Consider the following 16,092-nt stretch of genomic DNA (forward strand, 5'->3'; position numbering starts at 1 on the left):
CGGAGGTACTTGGCAGAGGTGGTGCAAAGTTCAGCTCACTGTTTGCTAATTCTCCTTTTCTCGCTAAATAGCATATCCTGTCTCATTATTGAAAACTAACATTTAATATCTGCAATAGGCCTACAGTAATTATGCGATTAGCATTGATGTTTAAACCAAAATGATTATTCAAACTTAAATTATCAAGTAGCTGACACACTCTTTTCCACTTGCAGGACAGGACTTGAACATCTTGCCACACAGAACAGGAATGAAATCAAATTCAGACCCAAAGAAGCAGGAAAATGGTGTAACACTGGCACCAGAGGATACACTACCATTTCTATATTGTTACTGCTCTGGATACTGTCCTGAAAATGCTGTAAACAATACATGCATGTAAGTAGTATTGCATATGTATCCAGACACATTTTATTTTGGCTATTTAAGTCAGGTCTATTCATAAAACTGTACATATTTGGGATTGTTATATTCTTGGGAAACTTGGGAGCTTTTTAACTTTTAATTATTTACACACACAAAACGTTTTCTGATAATGTTTTTCTCTATTGTTGTAAATACATTTTTACATCTTTTTACATGGAGTTATTCAAAAATTCAGTTGACCTGTATATTTAGTGTCTGTGGGACACCGGGCCATGGGGGAATTGCATCCACCACCAGGCTCCCTGCTGCTAAACTCCTTGCTACTTCCTGAACCTTTTATTTTTTTCAGTGTCCTCAAGGAGACAGGACAGTGTACCAAACTGATGAATATCTCTATAGTAGCTTCCCCTCCATAGAATTGTGGGTGCTGGGACTAACAACTCCTCCTAAGGAGCCATTCACTGCAGAATCCACGACTCCCAATTAAGGGAGCCCACAAATCGGCAGGCAAATTATTCCAGGTGCCACCAATTAGACCCTGGCGAATGGTCTTTAAACCTGGAGGTTTTTCAGGGGAGCGTGGACCGATGGAGGCTGCCAGAGATCTCCTGCCATCCCGGCACCACTGCAAGGTTCCACAGTTCTCCAGATGCAGAGATCTCCTGGCATTAGCAGTGAATGCGCTGACAGTGCAGTGGGACTTTTCCCTAGCATATGCTTTCTCTCCACCACCTCTCATTCCAAAAATACTTTAGAGGATCAGAACCGAGCATTGCTTAGTGATTGTGGTGGCACGTGATTGGCCTCAAAGATCCTGGTTTGCTGAGTGTACCCCTGGCCCTCTACCAAAGACCCCCGAATCTCCTCTCTCAGGGCCCAGTATGGCACCCAGATCCCAGTTTCCTAAATTTGACAATGTGACTAATGGGAGGCTAGTCCTGAGATGTAAAGGGTTTGCTTCAGCTGTGTTCCGTGCTGTCATGGCTACCTGAAAACAACTGTTCTTTTAGGATTTATCACCGGGTCCAGAAAATTCATTTCGTGGTGCCCATCCTACATTATCCCCCTTCTAAACCTTACTAGGGAGACCATTTTTAGATTAGGGAGACTGTTTTCTCAGAGCTTTTATTGCACACCAGCAGATCACAGCCTATTCTACCAGGGACATCAGCACATCCTGGTCTTTTAGGAACCAAGCCGCCACATGGCACTCAATGCATTAGTTCACAAAGTTTAACAAATTCAAAGTTTTTTCAGCTTCCGACACTCATTTCGGAAGGAAGATTTTGCAGCCTGCAGTTTAATCGGCAGACCTCGCTTCCTCCCTCTCGCCTTGGTGGGGGGACCTTTTTGATATGTCCTTAAGGTCCCTGTGTCTCACAGACACCTTGAAGGCTAATGTCAGACGAGGCATCTGGCGTATATTTTCGGCAAGAGGAAAAGACCTTGCCCAAAATATCGCCATCCGCCTCCTACCTGTGCCTGCACCGGAATGAATGAGAATCCGGTGCAGGCACAGGTGGTAGGCGGATGGCGGTATTTTCAGCAATCGCTTTTCCACTTGCCGAAAATATCTGACATTAGATAAAGGGAATTTTGTATAGCAGCAGGAAGGAGTAGCATCTTCAGTGTCCTGCCTCCTGGTGGTGGATGCTATAACCCCATGGTCCCACCGACGTCTTAAGAAAAAAGGGTTTAACGGTAAGTAATACAAAATGACCTTATTTCCTGCGTAAATTGACTTAAGGTGTATTTACTATGGGTAATTTTCAACGAGCACAAAATAATTGCTTATTTCCAAAGTGCATTTTTGAATATCTACTGGCAGTGAAAGGGTTAATAGAAGCTGGCTTTTGTTAAAGGAACAGTAACACCAAAAAACGAAAGTGTATAAAAGTAACTAAAATATAATGTGCTGCTGCCCTGCACTGGTAAAAGTTGTGTGTTTACTTCAGAGAGTCTACTATAATTTATATAAATAAGCTGCTATGTAGCCATGGGGGCAGCCATTCAAAGGAGAAAAGGCACAGGCACATAGCAGATAACAGATAAAACACTATTGTATTCTATAGAACTTATCAGTTATCTGCTATGTAACCTGTGCCTTTTCTCCTTTTTTCCAGCTTGAATGGCTGCCCCCGTGGCTACACAGCAGCTTATTATATAAATTATAGTAGTGTTACTGTAGCAAACACACCAGTTTTACCAGTGCAGGGCAACAGTGCATTATATTTTTATTACTTTAAAGCTCTTTCATTTTTTGGTGTTACTGTTCCTTTAAGCTTTTACCATTAAAAACAGGTGTTTTTAAACAAGGATCTAATACTGCCATCTTGTGGCTGTTTATAACAATTTATATAGCTAAATATTTGTGGCAGTTAGGAAAAGTCTTTAAGGCAGGGGTGCCCAGACTTTGTCATCCTGTGATCTACTCTTGCCATTTGGCCTTCGTCATGAAATCTACCTTAATAAAAATAGTATGATGTCTATCATTTGGCACAAGCCACAAGAAAAAGTATCACTCTTGATCAGTGATCCCCAACCAGTGGCTCGGGGGCAACATGTTGCTCACCAACCCCTTGGATATTGCTCACAGTGCCCCCAAGCCAGGTAGATATTTTTGAATTCCTGACTTGGGGGCAAGTTTTGGTTGAATAAAAACAAGATTTACTACCAAATAAAGCCCCCTGTAAGCTGATAGTGAGCATAGAGGCTGCCTAATAGCCAATCTTAGCCCTTATTTGGCACTTTCATGAACTTTTATGATGCTTGTGTTGCTCTCCAAGTCTTTGTGTGTGGATCACGAGTAAGAAAGGTTGGGGACCCCTGCTCTTGATGTTTAATACGCGAGTACACAAGTGCCAACACAGAAGTGCCAACTTCAAGTTTTATGTGAAAAAGATTGTTGTACATTTACTTCCCTTTTTCACAGCCCACTTTATAGTTTGCACACAGAAACATATAAAAAGTGGAAACAAACTTATCCAACAGCCATTCGGGGACAATTTTCTATGCTGGAACGAAACTACATGGATGGGTGGCAAGAGTGGCCACACTCAAAAGCTCCAGTATGTTGGGGGAAGAAAGAAGTGTTGGAATTGCATCCTGCCTTGAAGTCTACCAGAAACTTAAAAGTGATCTTCTGGTAGACCACGATCTAGCTCTTGGGTACCCTTGCATTAAGGGGTTAAAAATGGCCACAACTGTCCAGTTATGCACCTATAATAAAAGATTTGTTCTATGCTGTTCTTAATGTTGAGATTGAAACTTTTCTCTGAGCTTTGTTTTGACTTAAAATAACATTAAATGTAAAAGGCCTTGCACAACTTTTTCTAGGCTGCAAATAGGCTGGTGTTACCTTTGTTGCATTTTATAGTTTATTATCAGTTACTTGATTAAGACTGGTATAATAAAAGTTAATTTAAACATTTTATCCTAAAATATAGAACAAATGCACTACATTAGTTGTAACTTTTATTCAAGTTTTGCTGTTGGTCCTGTGCCTGAGCTTTTCAACATGTTTGATTAGTAATAATGCTTTAACCTTCTCATCACATCTTTCTAGAATAGTGCTGTGTAAACTTCAACAGAACTTTCTGAGGGACATTTGTTCTACACCAGGGGTGGGCAAACTTTTTGGCTCAGGGGCCACATTAACTAACAGACGGGCCGGGACAGCGTTACGCCCGGGGCTGCCATCAAAAATTATGGGGCCTCTTAGCTCCCCCCCAGCGACCCGCTGCTTCCTCCGTCCTTCTGTTCCCCAGCTCCCCAGTGCATTCTTTTATATGGTTGCGCCCCGTGCGTGCTGACGCTGTGCGCACGCACGGGGCGCAACCAATCAGGGCCCGTCATTCTTTTAAGGGGGACGGAGACGGCGGGCCGGATTGGAAGGGCTGACAGGCCGGATGTGGCCCGCGGGCTTGCTCCATATGGTAACGCTTTTGGTAAAGACTCTTTTTGTTATTGATTCCAGCACAAATGGACAGTGCTTTGCAATGATTGAAGAAGATGACCACGGGGATATCATTTTGACATCAGGCTGCATGAAAATGGAGGGTTCAGACTTTCAGTGCAAGGTAAAACTCTAACTGTGTTAAGTGCATTTGAGAAAAAAAATTAAGAGAAAACTCTTCTAAGATTAATTCCATCTGTCTAATGTTATCTGAACAGGATTCTCCAAAAGCCCTGTCACGGAGAACTATTGAGTGTTGCAGGACTGATTTCTGTAACCGAGACTTGCAGCCCACATTGTCACCAAAGTTACCAGGTATGACAAAGTAACTATAGATACATAATTTTGTAATATTGCCAATTTTGTATCATGTCTTATATTGATATATACACGTTTTAGTTATGTTGTGAATTACATTTCACAGGTTGCTCATTTGTAACTGTATAATCAACAGATAAAAATATAATTTGGCATTAGTTTAAAGTTATGTGAAAGAGTTAAATTCTAACAAAACCTACTAACACAAAAGCAGCAGTTTGTTTCGGTTTGTTTAGGGTTGCAGTAGATCCATGCCCTTTAATTGACAGTAAGTTTATGTGCACACACATGCTTTCAAATATTCAGATTTGAAAGCAAAAACATTAGGTCAATATTAAGGGGCCAATTTATTAAAACACGAGTTCGAATCCCAAATGGGAAAAATTCGGATTGGATACAATAATTTCTAAAGAAATGCTTACGAAATAATCGTATTAGTCACGATAATATCGTATTGGCGATCCGAAAGATTGTAAACAGCAGCAGAACCTTTCCGAATTTTTCGTGCAAGCGTACGAAAAAGTTACGCAAGCATACGAAAAAAATACACGGAGCATTCGTGTCTTGATAAATCTCCTAAGTGTCCGCAATTCTTTAGATTCGTTTTGTATTGTGTTGCTATATTGCTTTAAAAAACTTAGATGCAAAAAATGGAAAACTGGAATAAATGCCTGTGAGCATTGCAATTTACTTTATATTAAATCTTAAATGCATGAACCCTAAGGGCTGTGTCACACCCAGGCAATTTCTTTACCAGCATACTTGCGCCAGGTGTGAAAATAACAATCCGATTTCTTTTTCCCCAACATCACTGTGCACTGAATGACAGTTCTGGCGTTGGCCTGTTAATGCCCAATGGGGTAGATTTTGGAATGAAAATACAAACTTAAGCTTTCTGCACTGAAATCCACTCCATCTGTTCACAATTAGGCTAATACAGCACTGATCAGTGCACAGTAATGTGGAGATAGAGGACACATTTTGGCATTTACATCCCTGGCATAAATATTCTGGTGATGTGAGGGCAGAGCTTTTTATTAGTACTTTGCATTTATTACATTAGTATTTCCATACACATGGTTAAACCAGAGACCAGCTATGCAGACGTGTTATATGCAAACTGACCTTATGCTTATGTAGCAGAACTGAAACCACTGGAGAGGACATTTGAGATGACATTTTTCTTTCATTGTTTCAGATGCAGAATATGGTTTGCGCTTCATTGCTCTTATCATTTCGTTGGTGGTCTGTGTGATTATTATAGCCGGCTTCATTCTTATCATTTGGCTTTACAAGTAAGACATTATTTGAATAGTATTGAATTATTTGTTGTTGTTCTTTACCTGTGTGTCTTGGACTTTGTACAATGATTATTTTGTGTTGTAGCTCACTACATAAACCTGGGGTGATTATTGATATTGCTACTGTATTACAGTAGTCACTGATGATTGCACCCTTATTTATAGTAGTTGCAGTAAGTAGAATATGAACTGATTTGCTTGTCATTGACTCAAACATATAATACTATTGTTTACTGGGCACAGATACACCAGTTAGTTTAAATTAGCCAAATGGGATGTAACTGTATTTGTCAACAACTGTAGTGACTGCATACTGTTCTTTACATAGTTACTGTTAAGAAAAAGGCCAATAAATTAGGATTATGTCAGTACAGGTGTGGTATCTATCTAAGCTCTGCATGGATTAATTTAATGCAATGCAAAATATTAAAGGGGCTGTTCACCTTTAAGTAAACTTTATTATGATTTAGATAGTAGTATTCTGAGACAATTTTCAATGTTTTTCATTTTCCATTCAGGAGCTCTCTAGTGTGGTGGTTCAGCATTTTTTTGGTAACTAGGGTCCAAGTTACCTTAGCAACCAGGAAATGGTTGGGAAGAATGACTTGTATATGAATAGGAGAGGGCCTGAATAGAAAAGAAAGCTACAAAAAGTAACAACAGCAAAACTGTAACCTCACAGAGCAAATACTTTTTTGGCTGGTGGGGTCAGTGTTTTCCATTCAGAAACTTCAAAGAGTTGCAAGAAAAATGTGAATAATTCAAAAACTAAAATAAATAATGAATGCCATTTGAAAAGTTAATAAACCATAACTATTCTAATTATGTGACAGGACAGCAGTGCTGGAATTTTTTAACAGTTGAGTTGAGGTTTGCCATTTATTGTTACTATCATCTCTTTGTAATTAGAATTCTATATATTGTGCATGTCACTTTTTGCCACAAACAATGGAGGTACTTCTCTCTTTCTGCCTTCTTTGTTTTTAAGGGTTACGAATTGATTTTAAAATTTATAGCCAATAAATAGTGATAGTGTACTTCATAAAGCATGTTACGTTTTGCAGTATCTAAGCACTGATAAGAGAATAGTCCAGTTTTAGCCCCTGGGTGCCCTTTTTCTTGTACATATATAATTGAGAGTGATTTATATTAGTGCCTATGTATATTGGTGCAATCACCTTGGACATACAAGTGTAATTTTTTTACAGACATAAACTGCATTCCCAAAGGATGCTATATAACAGGAATTTGGACCCCGATGATGCCTTTATACCTGCAGGGGAGTCCCTTAAGGCTCTTATTGATATATCACAAAGCTCTGGTAGTGGCTCTGGGCTGCCTTTATTGGTAAGTATAAATTTCTTTTAACTTCTTTTTTGTTGTTATTGATAATACATTTATTTAATCATGTGATGCTTTAAATCTGTAGGTGCAGCGTACTATAGCGAAGCAGATCCAAATGGTTAGACAGATAGGAAAGGGAAGGTATGGTGAAGTATGGATGGGAAAATGGAGAGGAGAGAAGGTGGCTGTCAAAGTGTTCTTTACTGCTGAAGAAGCCAGCTGGTTCCGGGAAACTGAAATCTACCAAACTGTCCTCATGCGACATGAGAATATACTTGGTAAGTGCATAAGGAACACTCTACCCAGTCTACTCAGCCCTGTACTATGTAGACATTGCATAGCCTTATATTATTATAACTTGTAACCACATTTATAAAGACTTAAATAAGCACCTTAATATAAGATTGTATCAAGGGAGCTAATGGCCATAAGATAAATACATTTTTTTTTTTTTTTTTTTTCATTTTTAGGTTTCATAGCAGCTGATATTAAAGGAACAGGCTCATGGACACAAATGTACCTAATAACAGAGTATCATGAAAATGGATCATTGTATGACTTCCTTAAGTGTACCACTCTGGATACTAGATCTTTACTCAAGCTTGCTTATTCAGCAGCCTGTGGATTATGTCACCTCCACACTGAAATATATGGCACTCAAGGAAAACCTGCCATTGCACACAGGGATCTGAAAAGTAAAAACATACTTATAAAAGAAAATTGGACATGCTGCATTGCTGACCTGGGACTTGCAGTAAAATTTAACAGGTATGCTGTGTCTCGCTCTGTGTTCACAACTGAGGTTACGTATGCTGTGGTACAGTACAGTATGAAAAGTGCAGCTACAGGCAAACATTTCACTATAAGGTGTCTTGTATATTTATTTTATTAAAAGATGTTTTGTTCAAGGTGTCCCCAGCTGTTTTCAAGCGCTTCTTCCAGCCTCTGTAGCTGAATAAATAAGATTTTCTACAAAATAACAGAATATGTTACGTTCACTTTTTTCAAGTTATAAAAACATTTTTTGTAGAGAAAACCCACCCTAGCCATCTTATTTGTGCAGTTTAACAAAAAGAAGTGGCATTGTCTCTTACTGTTCCCTTAATGTTACTTCTTAGTGATACACATGAAGTTGATATACCCCTGAACACACGTGTGGGGACAAAGCGTTATATGGCCCCAGAAGTTCTGGATGAAAGTCTAAATAAGAATCACTTCCAGGCATATATTATGGCAGATATCTACAGCTTCAGTTTAATTATCTGGGAGATGACCCGTCGCTGCATAACTGGAGGTAAGTCTTTACAGGCAAAACCTTTAGACCATTTAGTCTGACATCATCATGAGCCACACCCAGATGTTGGTGGGCTACACAAGCATGAAAATAGTTCTATGGGCATGCTAAATAGGGGCTGTAATAGGCTGCTTAGAAGCCCCATCTGGACTGCTGGCCTGCAGGAGACTTCTTTCCAGGCCAGAGATTTAAAAATGGTCACCTACTTTGAGGGCACTGGGAGCATCAGCAAGGGGTGATGAGCAAGATGTTGGGGCTCTAGACACTGGTCTAGGCTGTGTAATCATTACACTACTTTGATGGGAGAGGGAGGGTTTCTAGATAATGGAATCTTTACCTCTACCTTTATAAAAATCCCATATATATTGTGTGTATGTATTATATGGGATTTTAGGCATCTTGACCCAAGCTGCTGGGCTCACAAACATTGGGTCATAATGTATACCATATTATGCTGTGTGCTATTCACAATTTTTTTTGCAACAAAAGTAGTGGAAACAGTAGTATAGTTATAGTTAATAAAAGCTAGGCACATAGTGGGGGAAAAAACAGATTTTCATTTGTCCATCATGATGAAAAAAATATTTTCTATAATTTATTTGAAGGAATTGTTGAAGAGTATCAGCTACCTTACTATGACATGGTGCCAAATGATCCATCCTTTGAGGATATGAGAGACGTTGTCTGCATGAAATGTCTAAGACCTACAGTTTCAAATAGGTGGAACAGCGATGAAGTAAGTTTTCTACGAATTTTGCTTTTACAGTTTTTAGGTTTTCATTGGCACTGCGGTTTACATATTATACACTAATTATAGTGTAATTAGATATATTTGTCCATTTGATATCTCACAAAACAGTAGTTCAGTTGTTATGCAACGGCACATAGTTGTGGCCCAAAGTATGCATCTCTTGGACTTCAGTGTGTCTCACCTCATAATGATACAAATGCATGTAGGGCTATATTCACGTTAGAGTATATGGGGACCTATTTCAAAGTACTTTGGCACAACATTTTCAGGCTACCAAAAGACTATATGCAATTCATCTTTTGCATTGCTGCAAGATCTTGAAGTCTAAACAATTTAAAGTAGCAGAATGATTGCAGTAAATGTGAAGCTAATAAAACAATATATCAAACCTTTGGTCGTTTTAACATGAAAGTATTAAGCTTGATGGTTACTGAATCTTATTCCCGGTAATAGAAGTACCTCATTTGGAGCTTGTGTGGAGAGGGTCAGATCAGCTGTGTAAAATATCTGTGTAAAATTTGTTATCCAGAAAGTTCTGAATTACGCAAAGCCTGTCTCCCATAGACTCCATTTTAATCAAATAACTCCGATTTTTAAAATTGATTTCCTTTTTCTCTGTAAAAATTAAACAGTACCTAGTATTTGATCCCAGCTAAGATATAATTATTCCTTATTGGATGCAAAATAATCCTATTGGGTTTAATTAATGTTTTATTAAGTTTTTAGTAGACTTATGGTATGAAGATAAAAATTACGTAAAGACCCCTTATCCGGAAAACCCCAGTTCCCAAGCATTCTGGATAACTGGTCCTATACCTGTGCCACCATGTGCATCTGCCTAGAGTTACATTACTTCAGTGTATTGCCTCCTGTATGTGCTTATATTGGTGCAGCTGTACATAAAATTGAAGCAAACCAAGTTTGTGTAGCTGCTTTTACGAGTAGTTTATCAGTAATTTCCTGATGAAAGCGAATTAGAGGCTTATGGCACAGGTAGCATTTTAACCACCATGGTTCCTGCATATACCACCAATCTAAGGTAATTATATTGTCCACCACTGCACAGAACTGCTATATTTCCATTTTTTGGACATGACGATTTAATTTATAACTCCAAGCTAATTAAATGACGTATTGCTGGCCAGCAGTCATTTTTTAATATTTTTTTTTATCAGCAGCCAACTGTTTATACAAAAGCGTAAGAAATGGCTATGTATTCCCACTTACTGATATGGCCTATATGGCCATATAGTTAGACTGCCTGTAGAATGTCTTTGTAATGAGCTGAAGTTTAAAAAGGAAATGGTTATATACAGTATTATCTAGTGATTGTTTTCCAAAAATGTAGAACAGTGTGCAGTATATTTAATATTGCAATATTGTTATAAAAGGTTGCAATAAATGCATAAAATAGTTGTGATAGAATAGAATAGTTGTGATAGCAATTGGTGAATTATTTATTTATTCTGCTGAGGAATTAACAATGATTTACACCATATAATGTGTCTTCCTCTGCAGTGTTTGAGAGCTGTTTTAAAACTGATGGCAGAGTGCTGGGCTCAAAACCCTGCTTCCCGGCTCACTGCTCTACGAATCAAGAAGACACTTGCAAAGATGGTGGAGTCCCAGGACGTCAAGATTTGACAAGAACATAGGACACTGGTATCAGAACTATTTTGGAAAAAAAAAGCCAAGTGCAAAGAGGAGGCAATGATACTTCCTGTGCACCTCCTTGTTTTATTTTGCTGGCTGCTATATACTGACTTTAAGTACTGTGTAGAATTACACCGGGTGCATCTCTTCCTCATCGGGAGCCTCCGTGTACTCAAGGACAGATTATTTTTGTTCAAAATTTTTATATCGAATCTTTGGTCATTTTAACATGAAAGTATTCAGCTTGATGGTTACTGAATCGCATGTTCAGAATATTTTGCTTTCCGTGAAAGCAGTAACCATGTTAAAGGCATTTTTATTTCCTTATTGCCTGCTACCCTGGAGAAGTAATTAGATAAGATATTATTCAACAGATTTATTGTGGATTAAATGTCAGTGAATCCCAATAATAACTCAGTACATTATGAATGAACCAAAAAAATGGAAAAAGAAAATGTATTATTATTTTGCCAGAAGTAATTTGCCATCTCTCCATAGGTTGAAAATCATAATGAAGAACCCATGTAAAGATTTTCTTTATTTTATTTTTTGATAAAAATGTAAAATGTGTGCCTAGTAATCTAGATGCTGTACCCTAATGAAACTGTACAACAAAAATCAAACATTTAAAATTACAAGTGAATCGGCATGCTGCTATTTCCTGTAACAAAATATAAAGGACCTTGCAAAACACATGTATAATGCTCAGAGATTCTGCTGAAGCTTATATCTATGCTTCCCTCAACACTGCTGAATTGGAGTGAAAATTTTGGTTTCATGATATATATTGTTTCTATGATAGAAAGTGGCAATTGCAGACTATCCATTTCAACTAGGAAGGACCTAACTGCTAATTCCAAAAGAGTAATGTGACTCAATCCATGGCTGCATGAAACTGTATTTGTATAAATATATTTATCTCTCTCACACACAGCTGGGATGGGTTATTCGAAGAAGGGCAAACAGTGGCAAAATAGATTTGTTAATGTTACACCATATTTATATACAGTTTAAGGTTTTTCATTCCCTGTTTGTTATTTAGTCCTTGATAAGATATTCTTTTACCTCTTGGTTAATAGCTGTCATCAGATCCCTTCTTATCACGAATACCTTCAAAAGTGTATATGCCAAGATAAAAATGTGTATCAAAATACTGGTTAGAATCTAAATGTATCATGTGCATGATAAAACACGCATTGCTTATGACATGTACTCTAGTGGGCAGATATCTGTAAGGCTGAGGGCACATTGAGAGTTTGCTCCACTGCTCTTAGCCTGCAATTTTTTGTTTTTTTGCACCTCGGAAAAACTTAACTGACAAGTACAGCTTCTGCCTTGTCAGAGGCCTTCTGCAGTGGCAGAAGCTGTACTTGTCAGTACAGTTTTACTGAGGGAACAGATCTGCTTCTCAGCCTGCAAAAAAAAACAAACAAAACACAGGCTTAGAGCAGCACAACCAAAGCTGTGTGTTCCCAATAACATTGTCTGCAGTTTGAATTTGTGATATTCATGTGATATAGCAAATGAACGAAGAAGTAATGGGAATGTGGTAAGGAGAGTGGGTTTTACTACTTACAGATTGTGTACATTTTCACTTTAGTAAACTGGACTAAAGGGTACATTTAAATAGACATTGCATTAAATACTCACTCTTCAAATATAAAAAAGAATATTTATAGCCATAGATTTGAAATCTGAACTCAAAATCACTTCTGATCTTTAAATTCTTAGAGCAGTTCAGGTTAATGGCTGTGCAACTGTGGAACTGTAGTATATCTAGGACTTATATGTACTGCTATAGAAAGAAGGCTAAGGGTCATTGGTACTATATATCTTCAAGGCAGGACCAGCCCTTCTGGAATGGTTCCGAGCTCAGCCTTTACTTAGCAATTTGCTTTATAAATCTTACTGCATGTTTACTGTAAAAAAAACATTCTTATGCCATAATTACCAGGTTTTTTTAACCAAACCACAGATGTTACAGAAATATATAAAAGCAAGGAAAATATTTGCTTTCTTTGGGCCCATATACAGATTAATCATATTAATGAATGTAGAGATTTACCTCATTTTAATGTATAGCAAGTTTTGTACATTTTGTGCCTAATATTATTATTTGCCAAAAGTATATGCCATGTATCCGTTGCTAGTTCTTGTAAGGCACTGCTATGATTTGTGCATATAATTTTTTTTTTAAATATATATTACCATTTAAATTTCAGACACTAATGCTGCCAAACACTAAACTCCACAACTGGCAAATACTGCAGTTTTTAATAAAAAACTAGTTTATTTTAAGGAAGTTAAGTTTAAAAAAGCAACAAATCAGGGAATTTATGTGGAACACCATCCTTTTCTAAATGTATAGGCCCTATAGTGTAAGCCAGAGGCAGTACAAATGGCAGTGCATTCATTGGCTGCATTGTTAATGATTTGTTTTGGGCTTGTTTTGTCACTATTCCAATGAATTACACATCTTAATTGGAATTAAAATGAAAAGTTCCTATCCAGTGTTGTATGTAATGTTCGTCAAGTTGTATGCAGTTAAAATAAAAACAGGCTCATTATAACCACTGTACATGCACTAAGTAAAGTTTTAAAGTCTAACAACGCTGTACGTGCAAAGTGATTCTCAGTATTAAATGCCTAAAGCTGGCCTTACATCCACCAATATAATCAGTTTTGTATCATTTTCGGACCGCGTGTGAGGTCCGAATTATCATCCCAATAATTTTTTGCACCATGGCGATTGGTTGTTTAGTCGATCGGACAGGTCTGAAAATTTTGGTCTGATAACAATAAAATCTGCGAATCTATTGGCGATATTCTTGTATCTCTGGGATGTCACTTGTACGATTGTTGTCTGCTTATTACTTTGTACAGAACATTCTCCAACTTTATCCTACAATTTCAATGTGAATGTTACTTTTAGATCATTGCATACGATCGGTATTTGGACATTTGACAGAAGATGACTAAAATCTAAACATGTATGGCCACCTTTAGTTGTCCTGTATGCAAATGTTTGTAATTTTTTTTGTTATTGTTTTAACTAAAGATTTTAATGTTGCAGTTTTGTTATCTCAACATTTGCTGAAGTGCCATCAAAAATGATAGAAACAAACTATTCGGTTAGCAATAAAATGGTATGCCTGGCAACTCTCATTTAGTTCATTACATGGGCCAGTGACAATGAAAGTGTGGATTTTGCATGGATTTATATATAATGGTGTGTACATTAAAGCAAACAGGTAGTCAGTGTTGTTAACCAGAAATAAGAGGTGTCCAGAAATAAGTGGTTGCCATTAATTTCACTGGCAGCCTACATGGGCAGTGTTTTTCCATAAAAAATACTGGTTGTTAAAATGCTGTGTGTAACATTAGCCTGCTATAGTTAATACAAGTGCATTAGATTGTTGCCCAGGGGAGTTCCATTTAAATGTGTAATTGCCACATTCACATAGCATTGATTAATAGTTATATGGAGGTGATCAGGGGGTTAAATATCATTCATGCCCCTTAACACACCAATAGAATAAAAACCTTTTTCACATAGAATAGAACCATTTCTGTAAACATATATTATATTTACAGCTGCTAAACCAACAGTTAACCTCTTCAACTGATTTTTTTTTTTTTTTTTTAGTATTTAATTTTTTTTTTGTTGTGGTGTTGCTGGCCCTTTAAATCATACAACTTTTCTTTAGGAATTTACAGGCAAATCTAAAAGCAAGGGATGTCCAGCAGGTTGCCCAGGTCTAGTTGTGGCCATGCCTCAGATCATTTAAGACCAATGACGGCCCTTTGTGTTATCCATAGATTGGAACACTTAACATTTGACAGTCTGTGTGTTTTACTTATATGAATGGTTTATACTAAGAAATGTAAAATAACATTGTTTTTGAATGGAGTAACATTGCAGAAGACCAACATTCTTCACTTTCCACATTGGCCTCATTGATGTAGACAGCCATAGGCAGAATGAAGTCAGTATATGCTCACATAGCCTTCCAGTGCAGAGCAAATGTATATAAAACGGTCCAGGTGTGCCTACTCTTATATTTAACTATGCACACATGCCTACTCTTTTATTAAACAGTGAACACATCTTTCATCATATGGCTTACACCCACAAGCGGTTCTTGTGCCATGCATTACATCCTACTTAAGCCGCTCATGCAGGTCTGTACCCCAAAAAATAATGACCAATTGGCGAGTGATGGCACAGACCCAAAAGAATGAGACCGATCAACATGAGCAAATGTGCCAGACTGTAATGTGTATCTATGGAGTCTAATCGTAACAACACTACCTTTACTTGAAGAAAATAAACTAAATAGGTCTGTTTTTTGCCCTGTGTTTATATCAAATTCAACTATGATAGCAGAACTGTTAAGGTACACCTGATTTCTGTATAACTTATGCAACGTACATTTTTTTTTTTATGTCCGCATAGATCTGAATTGCTTTAGCTTCACAGATTGTTAGTGAAAAGCCTTCATTGTGACACCTTAAAAACTCCACATTTCTTCCTTGCAGTAATACATTTTGTATAACTGACACCCTGGTTTTTCCTCCTGTGTCCTCAATTTTTTTTCAGCGTGGAAGCTGATTAACCCTTTACACATCAGACTGTACAATATACAGCACTGACACTATAGTTACCAACTACCAGTTCTGTATAGTTTGTTTCTGGGTTACAGGTTGTTTGGTGCAGGGTTGCAAGTTGACCAACAGCTTGTGATGACCTTCTTTATGTTTAAAAAAGAAAAAAAAAACACGTCCGGCATGCGAAGTGTTAAAGGGAACATTTTCTTACATGTGACATTGCCATTCTAATGTTGTCTATACCATGTAGTATAATGTATACAAAAAGTAAGTGTAGTTAAATTAGCATACGTGTAAATAAGGTTTAAATAAGCTGTATGGTTATACTATTGTGATATATGAAAAAAATGTAGAATAACAATTTAAAATGTAACACTAAATGTATTTTGTACAGCATCTGGTTTCAGAGGTGCCTTATATTAAGTTTACCATAAATTGCTTTGTCTGTACACCAATTATGTTCAATGTATCATTTCTAAGTAAATAAGCTTATTTTAGTAAA

The 16,092-nt window shown here is 37.4% G+C and overlaps 1 protein-coding gene across 3 annotated transcripts in view; it reads left to right on the top strand.

The window, feature by feature from the left end:
• bmpr1a (bone morphogenetic protein receptor type 1A) overlaps positions 1-16,092 on the top strand; it is a 66,739-nt gene extending 50,647 nt beyond the window's left edge. For 2 of the 3 annotated variants that reach the window (XM_018095826.2, XM_012966867.3), the window contains 10 exons: positions 216-378; positions 4,343-4,445; positions 4,540-4,636; positions 5,838-5,934; positions 7,149-7,287; positions 7,370-7,562; positions 7,755-8,052; positions 8,403-8,578; positions 9,184-9,314; positions 10,848-11,424. In XM_018095826.2, the coding sequence (XP_017951315.1) occupies positions 216-378; positions 4,343-4,445; positions 4,540-4,636; positions 5,838-5,934; positions 7,149-7,287; positions 7,370-7,562; positions 7,755-8,052; positions 8,403-8,578; positions 9,184-9,314; positions 10,848-10,973 (1,523 nt within the window). In that variant the 3' untranslated portion in view covers positions 10,974-11,424. Of the gene's footprint in view, positions 1-215; positions 379-4,342; positions 4,446-4,539; positions 4,637-5,837; positions 5,935-7,148; positions 7,288-7,369; positions 7,563-7,754; positions 8,053-8,402; positions 8,579-9,183; positions 9,315-10,847 lie in introns of all 3 variants that reach the window. The other variant, XM_018095824.2, reaches the window with a different exon arrangement.

The sequence above is a fragment of the Xenopus tropicalis genome, chromosome 7 (assembly GCF_000004195.4).
Source record: "Xenopus tropicalis strain Nigerian chromosome 7, UCB_Xtro_10.0, whole genome shotgun sequence".
NCBI classification, from domain to species: domain Eukaryota; kingdom Metazoa; phylum Chordata; class Amphibia; order Anura; family Pipidae; genus Xenopus; species Xenopus tropicalis.